We start from the raw sequence: 12642 nt of genomic DNA, 5'->3' as shown, positions 1-12642 counted from the left end.
CTTGCTCCAGAAAGGTGCTAAGCATTCTGTACATAACAGGAGTTAGGTAATGTTGACGGTCGCCACAAGAGACCTAACCAAAGAGCTAGACTGGTCCCAAGTTAACATCTGCTTGCCAAAAGTTCATTTTAACCTGCAGCTCCCACCCAGAGGGATATTAAGCTCAAAATCTGATACTAGATTCCTTTTCCCTCTTGGGATATTCCACCCCCTTCCATGACCTTATTTCACATACCTACCCAGGTCAAGTCAAGACTGGAGGAATCAACACACAGTAGAACTGCTAAATCAGACCTTTACTAGAGAAAAAATGAACACGAATGACTATACCTATATTCAAGGGCAAGGGCCTTCCACGAGCCATTAAATGCAAGAGCACATTAAGCGCTAGCAAGGCAAATTGTGGCTCAGAAAAGCTACTGCGAGCCTTCCTGTAGCCGAAGACCACCACCGCTCACAGGACAGTGGAAGGGCTACCCTGCAGCAGCATCTATCGCTGTCACTTCAGCCACACGGCTGGCGACAGTCCAGCCCAGGGGAACTAAAGCTGCTTCCTGCCTATCTTCTCCCCACTGCCTGGTGGCCACACAGGCAGTGGCTGTGGCCAGCATGTGAAGCCGCTGAGGAAGTGGCGCCCCTCCATCCCATCTGTGCTTTTCCATCTGAGCTGCAGATGCAAAATGCTGCTCAGTGCATTTTGGCTGCTCACACGAGAGTTTAACTAAAAAAACAGACTATGATAGGGCAAATGTGTTCACAAGAGATAAGTGTAAGTGTCTGCGAACTAACCACCCAATGCACATGCCACGGAGCAAAGCCTCGGAGTCACTTATCCAAGAGGTTGTGACAAAAAAGAGCTGCAGATCTTGAAGGGGCATTTCTGCAGGAACATCCATTTTCTATGGATCAGATAGCTTTTCTTTGCTAATTATTTCTGTATCCTCCCACTTCTGCTCTGCACAGGCTTCTCACTCACTGCCCGCTTCCTTGGCTCCCAATTGCTTGTTTAGGATCTCATGACCCCAGAGTAGTCAGGCTTAAAATCAACTTCTCAAAGCTGATTTTTCCAAGTCCACTCTTTAGGCATTAATTCTTGCCCTGCTCTCTGCATGTCCTGTCTTGTAAAGGACCATCTTGCATTCAAGAGAGGTGAAAGCCAAAATCATGACCCAACATCACCGGCCCCAGCCAAACAGCTGTTCAAGTAATATGGCTGCCTTTACAGCTTTCTTGGGGTCTTCACTCTTGAGAAGGTCACGGCAACAGTTGAACCCCTGGCATAGCACTGGTCTTGACTGCAGTGACTCATCTGCTGAGAAGATCCTCACAATGACCAGAGTCCTTTAACCTTCCCACTTTTTACCATCGCGTGTAAGGAGGTGACAATCTCACAGCGAAGGCATGGCAGCAACTGGTGGGCAGAGCACACAGAAAGGCCTATGTCCAGTTGTAGGCTTAACCTCTGGTTAAGCACACTGAAAACTGCATTTTTTTTTTTTAGTAGAGTTTTTGTCCTTACATTAAGGACAGAAGGGAGAAAGAAGAGAAGCTACGAACTCCATCACAAACAAACATGCACTCAGCAAAAGCAGAGTGCTGCTTGTTGGAACCATTCTCTCCGTGACTAGGGTGCAGAGGACGTGGCAGGGTGGCGGTGCCAACCTAGCAAACTACATGAGAGGCTCTGCTTTGGAAGTGCTTTGAATGATTAAACCACAAGGCATAAATTTATCAAGCTATGAGAAGTAAATGAGGTCAGTTTGCTCTCATTTTCCTGATAGACTGTAAAGAAAACAAAAACTCCAACAGTAATAAGAATACCACACTTGGTCTTTTTTGCCAGCACAGCTCTGCCAGTTAAGGGCTTGCAAAAAATATCCTAACCAGCAGAGCTTTGCCAGCAAAAGCCCTAAAGTAATGCAATTACATTGGCCAAAATCATCACTTTGCCAGGGAGTTTATTCTCTCCTGGGAGATGGTTTAAGCTACGTGAGCACAGAATCCATCAGCGATCCCTTTCAAGTATGGGCAAACCTTAAGCAAGCACAGGAACAAGAAAAAGTAAGTATAATTGTTTAAACAAACTGTAATAAAATTTAACACTATTAACGACAAGTCAGGCAAAGAAGATATCTAAAGTATGAGGTTTTAAACAAAACAAAAAATCATAGCAACAACGCCCAAATAACGTTTTAAAAAGTAACAACTTCAAAACTACCTTATTTCATAGCTAAATACAAAAGAGAGTGGCACTTATCTGGGATTTAATCTCTTCCTAAAAATAATATATTGCTTTGACTTCTATTTCCTTTATCAAATCAGTAATCAGGTTTTTTTAAACAAAAAGCTGTGGCGATAAACAAACCAAACCGGTAATGTTTTCTTTATGGAAACAATTACTCACCTAACTGCAAAGAACAAAGTAGCCGGACCTGGTTTCTTGGGCAAGTCATGATCCAGGACTCTGTGATCTAACTGCAGCCAGACACTCTGACCTCTGCAAGAACAAATTGGGGAGTCTATTAAAAACTGGGAAGGGGAAACACAGAAACTTTTTTTTTTTTGGTGCTTGTGTTTTACTCCAGTGCTACTTTAAAAAGTGCAAATCTCAGCTCTGAGTGAGGCAGGCAAACTTTTGATCAAATGTTTCCTCTTGCCCTAACTTCCATGTTTTGACATAATTCACTCCTGGATGTTAGAGAACAGGCTTTACAGTTGTATCTTCAGCTGCAGCACAAAAGTTACAGGATGGCACCCAGAAAAAATTAGTAGTATTGAAAGCTTTCCTTTGTCATAAATGGGGGGACTTCCATTGACTTCAGAGCAGCTACTCCAGCTCATACCAGCTAAGGATCTGACCTGTAGCAAAGGCTGAAAGTAAGTCTGCATACCTACTCATGCTCTTAATAACTACCAGGTCCAGCTTAAAGCAAGATACCATTTTCAGAGCAGAGGGCTTTAATGCAGGCAAACTAATTCAATCAGGCAGGTATATAAAACACAGTTCCCTTTGCAGTGGTTGCCTGGATTTAAACAAGTCAGAAAGAAAAGACAAATCTCTCAAATCCCAATAGTGTCCTTCAGGATCCTGGGGCGGAGGGGGGAGCACGGGTGGCTGCTGCCGCTGTGAGATGCTGCCCTGGGACTGCCAGCCCACAGAGCATGGGTGCCCTCCAGAGGCGACACGCTCTCACCAGGCACCCAGGCCTGCGGCAGGGCCATCCCCGGCCCGAGCACCCTAGGGTGCCTCTGGAGTCCCCCTGCGATTTTGGGAGGCTGATGGCCTTGGCAGCACTCTAAGGAAGCTCAGCCAGAGGGAGTGCCAGCAACCAAAAAAAAAAACCAAAAGAATTTCATGGCAGTTCTTCTGGGGAAAAAAAAGCCAAGCGTAAACAGCATCCTCAAGGTATTTATAGAAGAAAAACTGGAAGAAAGTATTTTCTAACAGTGGAAAGGACAAGAATATGGCAAAAATATACTACAGAGAGCCCAAGATGAGAATAACTTAAAAATAACATGCTATTCCAGTAAGGGCTCCAGAGGCAAGCGGCTCCTAACACAACAGTAAAAACCAGCAAGGGGCATTTGCCCCGGCGCTCTTCCCCAGCAGGCAATACCGCACCTGCAGGTGCGGACTGCTGGTACAGGGCGACCCGAACCACAGCTCTGATGGGACTTGTAGGTAAAGGCTTCCATCCAAAGATAGGCTAACGTGGCAAATTTGTAGAGTACAACACGGACTAATATTCTCATTAGACACAAAAAGGTATATCTAGGGTTTGGACTAGCGAACAACTCAATTCCACCCCCCGCCCCAATCCTAAGGGGTCCTGCTCCTGCTGGCTGGGGGAGCTGCAGAGTAACACCTCCCGCGGGGGAGGTACCAGGCTGGTTAAACATTTCAGCGCAATGCCAACCACAACAGTCTAAACAATGACCGAGATTTCAATTAACCTGGCTGACTCTGGGCTAACACAGCGAAAGGAGATTTTCTGCGGTGCCCCGACGATGGTTGGAGCACTGTACTGATCTCGGCAGGAACGGGCAGCTAAGGGTGTAATTAAACGGGCAGCAGCTTCCTCAGCTGTTCCACTTGCATCAGCATCGACGCTGGGCTGCACCCAGTACCATAACGTGGTTGCGACCGTGCAATTATCAGAAAGGGAAGATTGTGCATTTAAAAATTGGTTGCTGCTTTTACTGCTCTTTTGGATAGTCTGCAAAATAGCTTAGACCTCTAAAAGTAATAGAGAAGCTAGAGGAACGTTGTGTAAGGGGTTGTCTAACTTCACGCTTTGCTGCTGCTAAGGAAGTTAGCGTTTAAAAGACTCATCAATAATGGATTTAAGACTGATGTGCAAAGCGATAGAAGTGATTCATTTCAAAAATATATGCAAATCCTCTTTTTGTTGTTATTAAAAGCACAGAGTAGGAAAGCTGGGGGGCATTTGCATGGGAAATAATGACTATTGAATTAAGTTTTTCACCTTGTGAGACAAAGATGAAAAGTAAAAGCGTTGGGAAGATATACTAGAAATATTTTCTAGCGGTTTGTGTCTTTGCCTTTCCTCAGCCAAACAAAAATCTTTTGTCTTTAAAAGAAGTCATCTTTCCATTATGCTGAGCTGCCATAGTGGCTGGGATAGGTTTCACACTGCGGTAATCTTACAGCTATTTAAAAATCAATTAACGTACTTACGTGTCATCTATAAACGTTATCCCAAAATACTCCTTTTCTTTCAGGTTAAAATGTGAGGCCACCAGATCCAGTAACTCCCGAGACAAAAGTTTGGGCTATGGAAAGAATCAAAATCATTTAAATCATTTCAGTGTGGTCTTTTTATTTATAATAAAAGTTCTCTCTGAAAATATCGATATAAAAGTGAATACGGTCAAGCAGCAAAAGCCTTGCTGTGCAATACTCAGGTGGTCGCACAAGTCTCTGGGCAGCCGGATACCGCGTCTCAAAGGAGCCGCACCGGACTTCAGAGCACGGAGAGGCAATTACGCCGTTAACCCACTCCATGAAGTCGAAATGAATAGACTAATTACCTCTTTCCCCTTACTATGGGAGAAGGGCCTGAATTCAGGCTTTCCTGAACTTACAATAAGAGGGATTTCTCAGCTGAGAGGGTACTGTGTCTTAGACAAATTAGCACGTTAGGCTCTGTTACAGGAGTAAGACACAGCCCAGAACATAGACTTCTCTTCCCTTCCAAATTACAAAAAATACCACCACTGGAGTGGGGCATTTGATACATGTTACAAAACTTGGAGAGAGTAGGTTTTTTTTTTTTTTTTTCCCCCCAAAAGCCATTTAAACTCCTCCAAACCCAAAATGGGAAACAATGTAAAACTAATTACACATTTTGCTGCTTTTGTACCAATGGCCAAGTGAAATACTACTGTTAATTCAAGGGCTTGCGTGCACCTCTAATAATACAACTTCTTTCTTCAAACATCCCTTACAGCTTTACACAGTAATAGCACTGCTAACAGGAACACGAGCAAGGGAATCTGGCCACAACTGCAAAAACTCATTCTTTTTAGTAACCAAAGGAGTAATTAGCAGCACACAGAGGTAGTAGACAAAGTATTTACGGACATCTGTGTGATTTAGAAGCTTAAATCTCCACGGGAGAAGTGACATAAGCACGTAGAAATCCATGGGACTCTGGAGTCCAAACACTTCTTCCTTCGTAAATGGGACTCGCACACTGCTTAAGAATTCACCTATGGTCTAAGCTCTAATAGCTCGTCCAGGTCCCTAAAAGTGATACAGTTATGTGGAGCATTGCTAGAATAGATTGAAAATCAGTTAGCTCTGGACAAAGTCACACTCCTGGTACCCAAAAGAGAGGTCTTTACCTGAACCAGCAGTTCCAACTTTCTGTCATCGAGGAGCTGAACCTGGCAGTGCCTGCCTTCGGTCATCTGAAAAGAGAGCGACAGCATGGTGAAGACGGGGAAGAAGATCTGCCTTTGGGGTTGTTGCTTTAAAGCTTTAACAAGTGCTTGTTTGCACAGGACCACGGGTGGCTCAGTGACAAGGACAACGCTGCAGCAAGTGTTTAATCTGTGCTGATAACTGAATTGACTCTGCACAAGAGCTAAGTGTCCTTCTCCAAGGACTTGCTCTGGGGAGCTACTTCAGTGTGCTCAACTCCCATCAACTTCAAAGTGTAATTAAACAGCTCTCCAAATCAGATAAAAGAGACATCAATGCTATCACAGAGCTGCAGTTTTGAGTTAGATTGTAATTTGAGGAAAACCAGTCTGGCTAGTGCTATTAGCCGTAAGCAGAAGCTTGCTCTAATGTTGCGCCTAGACAAGGAGGGGGACCTAAGAAATCTCCATCTACCTGACTGTTCCTGTAGATGAGTCAGCCTAAATTTGGTCTGTTGACAGATTGTGGTCTCTGTTCTAGATCGAGTCTCTACTGGTGCATTAAACGTTCTCACTTGGATAACTTCTCACAAGTGTTAGAAGTCACTGCCTCCATAGGCTTTTTATATATGTGTCTGCACATACCAAGACAGATGCTTGAATTGAATGACTAAGAAGAGGATGAGATTTGCAACTTCTGATGCACCTGCACTGCCTTGGTTCCCGTTTCATGCCACGTTCATCTACTGCAAGCAATTTGTCTTTCCCTCTTCAAGAGCAGGACAACTCAGAAATAGCTTCACATTACGTCCTTTTAATAGCTATCCTTTGAAACATAATACATTTCCATGAAAGCTTTTACATTATTTAAAATCTGGTCTAATTCTGGGCCTCTCGCTGTCTTAGGCAGAGGACTGGCTTCGCAACTCTGCGAAGGCCAGATCTGCTAAAGGAAACCTGGCTTTCATATTTATTCTCACAGCCTCAGAGTAACTCATTTTCCTGACAGCACACGCATCTCACAGACCATAAATTTTGAGCTCTAAACAGAGGCCGAAGGTGGCTTGCTTAGATACGGGCTCCCAAAGGAGTTGCACAACAACAAGCACACAGCAGTTTCTGGTTTCGCACTCGGGCTGACTTCTGGGCGAGAGTAACGAGGACAGGGCACAGCTCTGCTGCCACCGATAGAGCTACGGCCATCAGCACCAGTGGAGGATCTAGCCCCTAATCCCCCCAACCGGTTCTAGCACCTCCCTCGCGGCCCTGAGCATCGCCCCGGCACTCAGCACTGCTGTTCACGCAGCAAGGGCTGCGGAGACACAGTCTCTTCTGTAACCAGTTAGCCTACTTCAGCCACAGGCAGCCAAATTAACAAAGGTTTATTGTTTAAGCTAATTGAGCTCATTTTGACTAAAATCTGTTAGGGTGCCCCCTCCAGAGCAGCTCTGCTAACAGATGAGAGAGGTGAGTGTCTGCAAGTGCCCCTCTCTCTCCTGCTCCCCCCCCCCATTTTTTTTTTTTTTTTTTTAAGGGGAAGAAGGAGATATACTACCTGGGGCACCAAGACTAGCAAATTACGTCATTACTAAATATACATCAAAATCAAAACAGCAATACTGGTAAAAGGATCGTTGGCAGAGCAAGTCCCAAGGAAAGAAATACCTCCTTTCTTCTCGCTTCTTGCACCGTTGTGAACGTGAGTTTCTATTAGTAGATGTGATCCCAGGCCCATTGGTTACGTAGCACTGAAGGGCTACCACCATGCGTTCAGAAGTCACACGTTACCATCAATTAATCATTTCATCAACGTACCCTTCAAGGCGGTGCATATTTCTGGCTCTGACATACTGTTACCAAGCTGCCCCTGTTGCGAAGTGTCGGATCCAATAGTGTTTTTAAATCATGCTCCATCTGTTGCTCTGAGATAGCACAAGGGTTGCCATTATTTAATTGCTAGCTGCTTTAGCTTTCACCTAGTGGAATCACATTAATCACTTCTGACTGTTTTAATTGCCTCAGTTGTCTACGGTTAAGTAAAAAAGATTTCTATTAAAAAAAGCAGATACACAAAGCATTTTGCTAAGGAGAAAGAAAGGTTGCCGGGAAGACTAAAACATAAAAGAAACACCAACCATAATTTGTGCTTCTATCGAGCGATCCAAGGTAATCTCAAAGCACTTCAAAAGTAAAGTAATTAAACCTCATACCTCCCCCGAAGACAGGCAAGATACAATTATCTTGGATTTTATTGATGAGAAAATTTAAGGACCGAGCTTATAATTTTCAGAACTGCTGAGTGCTCACAACTCTGCTCGAAGTCACGAGAAGTCGCGGAGGCTCAGCACCTCGGAGCAAACGCCGGCCCTCGGTGACATACCCTGCGTCACAGGCGGGCAGCGGGTCAGCCCCGCGTAGTCCTGTCCCAAGGCGCAGTTTTGGCAAAATCACACGCTCGCTATGGGTTTTAAAACAAAACAAAACCTACATTTCTTGAAGTCATTGCAATCGCCTGCACACCAAAAAACAGCTCTAACGTTCTTCCAGCAGCCAATTAAAAAACCCCTTATATTAACCCAGCTCCTGAAATTAACCCCCGCATCACTATCTTGCTATAGGTAATATTTAATACCTGAGACTCCAGCTGAAAAGAAATCACAACGCTGCTTCCCAGACTACTGGGAAGTTAAATCAAAGAAGTTACAGAACGCGCCAGGGCGTTTGGCAACAAAGCACAGCAAAACGTTGTTAGTCTGGCAAATCTGTTAGCTCCGTTGGGGCAGCAAGGTCTGGCTGGGAGTGACATCTCTGTCACCCAATTTGTCTCCTTGCCTCCTTCCAGGAGACAGAGCTGCCTGTGATGGTGGGACCTCGCCATCGCGGGAGCGGTCTGTGCGTGGTGGGACAGGGCATCGATGCCCATTAAACGCCCGGTGCTGCCTCTGGTTCAGGGAATGAGGTGGGAGCCTGGAGCCCTTCCTGTGTGCTGCACGCGCCGCCTATCTATCTCCTTTACCTGACCCCTCCAGCCCCTGCGTGCAAACGTTGCGGCAGAACCTGCTCACTGGACAGGAACGTCCCTGCTAAGACGCCGTCTTGCCCAGGAGTGCAGAACAGAGCTCCTGGCAACGTGCCGCAGGCGCTCGCTGTGTCGCCCGCCAGCCCAGGTGAGCAACCCAGAGCCGCCTGGGGAACCACCAGCTTTGCCCTGGCAGGTTTCGGGCTCTAACCAAAACGGTGTCAACTGGCACAATCCAAACTCCTGCCTTCAGGCTCTTCTTGCAGCTGCAAGGCTTCAGCATCCAGTCACAGCACCCTTCTTTCTGCAGACAGGCAGGAGCTCACCCTAAATATCCCCACCTCCTTCCCACTGGGGGAGGGCACTTCTCCCGGCTTTCTCCTTCCTTACAAATGAAATCAGAAGCAAATCATTGCAGCTGCTATTGCAGAAGAGCAACACGAGCCCATCCCTATGGGTGGAACCTCACCCATCGGGGAGGTCATCTCCAGGAGGCTCCTCACATGGAGCTGCGCGCCAGGGCAGATACACCTGATAAATACAAGAGGGCACTTAGCTTTGGCCAAGTCTCATTCACACGGGGTCTGAATGGAAAGCTTCAGTGAGCTGTATGGCAGGCTCGCAAGCTCTGCAGACCCAGTCTCCTTTCATTAGCCCTACACTGTCCCAATGCAACAGCGTTGCAGAGGCATGGCATTACTCTGCATTGCCATAATACCACACGCTGCACACCACAGGCACAGGGATCAAAGATGTGGTCCTCTCCTGGGCCTGAAGAAAAGCAAGGGAGCATCATAAAGAAAGACAAGACTGCAACGGCAACGTATTACCAGAAATATCAAGCCTGCGGGCCATGAAAGAGTGCCTCCAGCTCAGCAACTGGAGACCCCGAGCTCTTGGTGCTGAAGCTCCAAAGGTCTAGCTTTAACTCCCTCAGTAACACCAGCACGATTTATTTATTAGCTGCACATCCACTTGCTCTTCCCATTTCCTTCAGCTCTGTGAAGGAACCAGAATTTGGCTCCCCAGCCCTAAAAGCGCTGGGCTTCTTGTCAAAGCCCTACGCTTTGGAAGCCCCTTGCAGATAGATCTTCATCTTTAATTCAGTATGGCTCGCTATTCTGAACAATATAATTGATTTTCTATTTAGTTCGAACAATCAATCATAAGATGAGCACAGCTGTCTGGCTCAGTTAAGAAGCAATATGAGCAGTCTTGAGAGATATACATATATATATATAATCACATCTATGTTTTCAGCTTATTCTCATTGATTTTGCATTGTCTGTGCAAATGAACAATTTTGTTATATTTTTGCAATGTGCCCCCATGTTAAGTCTTTGTTAACAGTTATTTTTAAAAGGCTGTTAACATTTAGCTAAAGCAGCAGCATAAAATTCATTAAATACTCCTGTATCTCCTCTCATTCCCCATAGGAAATTGGTGGAGCAACATAATGCAGAGCCTCATCTTTTGGCAAAGCCTTACTGACGTACAGGGAGGTTGCGTTCTTATGGTTTCCAAGTCATCTGTATGCTCTGGGCACAAGTAACCAGCGTAAACCAGGTTCATGCAACTAAAAAAATGGAGAGGAACGAAAAGGAGAGGAAAACACTGTCCAATGCAATGTTACGATATTACTGCAGTTCTGCAGGCCTCCTAACTTATAGGCAGGTAATGACAGTGAGCTTTCAGCCGGAAAGTGATTTAGTCAGATTGCCAATAGAAAAGGAACGTAACGATGAAGAAAAAAGAACGACAAAGAAAATTCCTGCAGAAATCGAGTGTGTGAAAATTAAAGCACAGGGTGAGTTTGTAATTCTTAAAGCACGTTAAAATATTCAGACAGGTTTCACATAAAGTTACAGTAGCAGATTTTCCAAAACGGCAGTCCTTTAAAAGGGGGAAAAAAAAATAAGGCAGAGAGAAAAAGCCTACCTCTTGGCTACATAAACCAATTCCCTGTGATATCTTGAGCCTGAATGTTTATTTGGGAAAAAAACCTACAGGATATTTATGCTATTTCTCTTCAGCAGTAACATCCTCCCTATCTGAAGCCAGTTGTTACACACAATATTTTTAGACATCCACGTGTGTCATCAACTTAGGAAAAAATAAGAAAAAAAAAAGTAATTAGACAGTGTGTAAACAGGAAATCTCCAAAAAAACCTGAGCCAAAAAGAAAAAAAAAGAAAAAAGGCTGACAGAATAACATGTCTCTTGAAGCGTGGCTTAGGAATGGGAAATTATGAAGGGTTCAGGTCAGAAGCAAAACCAAGTGTGCTGCACTCCCTCCAGACCAGATGTCCTCTCTCCCAGAACTGGGCAAATTACAGAGAGACATCCCACGGCCAAGCTACCCATAGCTGTCACTGACTCTTATTTTTATGGCTTTTTTGTTTTAAAATGGTCTGGAGTCTTCTCTGCTAGGGAAAGCCAGGGGGAAAAAACAAACAAAACCAAAAACAACCTCGAACAACCCCATGGCCAAAGAGAGGGTTTTAAATAAGCTTCATATAATTTCAAGACAAAATTGGTAACTACTTCTACCATCAAAATGCTCAGGCTGCACACGTCCCAGCTGCTCTCATTTGGGATGTGGCACGATTCAGAGCTTCAGCTTCCTACACAGACACAGATGTGCTGCTCTGATGGGCAAGCGCGACTTGCAGAGGGACAGCACATGACCCAAAGGGTCTGCACCCAGGCCACTACAGCTTGCCCTAAGCTTGAAGAACCACCAGTTCAGCACGGCACCGCATCTTCAACCTCTCAGACACCACCGTCCCTCTCATGCCAGATCCTGCAGAGCCTTATGGATGGGGCGGCTGGACGCACGCACGCAGCCTGTCTGTAAAGAGAGATCCATAGGGTCCCCGCCAGCTCCAGCGGCTGACATCAAGGAGGCTTTTCTTGTGAGTCAAAATACTCGCATACAATAAATATTTTCAAGATTGAGGCTGAAATTCATATACTGAGAAATCTCCTTGAAATAGCAGACCTCTTCCCCCACCTCCTCCTCTTCCCTTCCGCTCAAGAGAAATCCTTTTGCTCAGGCACAATTATAACTAAGGGCCCTCAGGGGGGCTTCCAGGAAAATACCTGAGTGTGACATAGGGGATTTGGTCCCAGCTGCACAGAACTGTATGTGTTATTTCCATAAGCTCCGGAGCCTCAGGGTAACCACATGAAGTTAAACTTCACTGCCCAGGTGAATAAGGTCCAGAAGATATTTTACACACAGAAAAACCGCACAGACGCATAGGCTGATGAGCGATGAAGGGGACCCATTTTCATTAAGCAAACAGCTAGCACGCACGCACATCCTTAAACATGCAGTTGTAGCGGAGAGAAGGTAGACTGTGGTGCATCATTACGGCACGACTGTAAAAACGGGATCATTTACTCCTGAAAGAGGCACATATTCTATGGTGGCTGAAGTAGAGAACTGAAATAAATCTGAAGGCTAACGAAAAGCAAAGAGCAGCGATGTTCCCGCTTGCTCACATGATGGAAAAGGTCTGTCAGGAAACGTTATCCCTTTGTCACAGTTCCAACTTCCACAAGGAAAGTCTGTAGCATGGGGGGACTGGGGGGAAAGGGGCAGAAATCCCAGTCTCTTGATTTTTGGACTAGTGATTCAAACATACTCATTACTGTCCTACAGGCATACGAGCCCAGGGAAGAATCAGCGTTGTCCTTAAATGAGAATTTCATCTCAGAATCCCTACCTGAGC

General features: G+C 45.4%; 1 protein-coding gene across 8 annotated transcripts in view; it reads right to left on the bottom strand.

Moving 5' to 3' along the window:
- The window catches only part of FRMD4B (FERM domain containing 4B), a 148528-nt gene that overhangs the window by 62106 nt on the left and 73780 nt on the right, over positions 1-12642 (bottom strand). For all 8 annotated transcript variants that reach the window (XM_068907526.1, XM_068907520.1, XM_068907522.1 and 5 more), the window contains 3 exons: positions 5869-5934; positions 4700-4794; positions 2405-2497 (listed from right to left, as the gene is read on the bottom strand). Coding sequence is in view for 7 of the 8 variants with exons in the window: in XM_068907520.1 (XP_068763621.1) it covers positions 2405-2497; positions 4700-4794; positions 5869-5934 (254 nt within the window). In the remaining variant the exon portion in view is untranslated. The remainder of the gene's footprint in view (positions 1-2404; positions 2498-4699; positions 4795-5868; positions 5935-12642) is intronic.

This window comes from Struthio camelus, chromosome 14 (assembly GCF_040807025.1).
Source record: "Struthio camelus isolate bStrCam1 chromosome 14, bStrCam1.hap1, whole genome shotgun sequence".
NCBI lineage: Eukaryota > Metazoa > Chordata > Aves > Struthioniformes > Struthionidae > Struthio > Struthio camelus.
The sequence above is the reverse complement of the archived record's forward strand: the minus strand, read 5'-3'. Positions and strand labels throughout refer to the sequence as shown.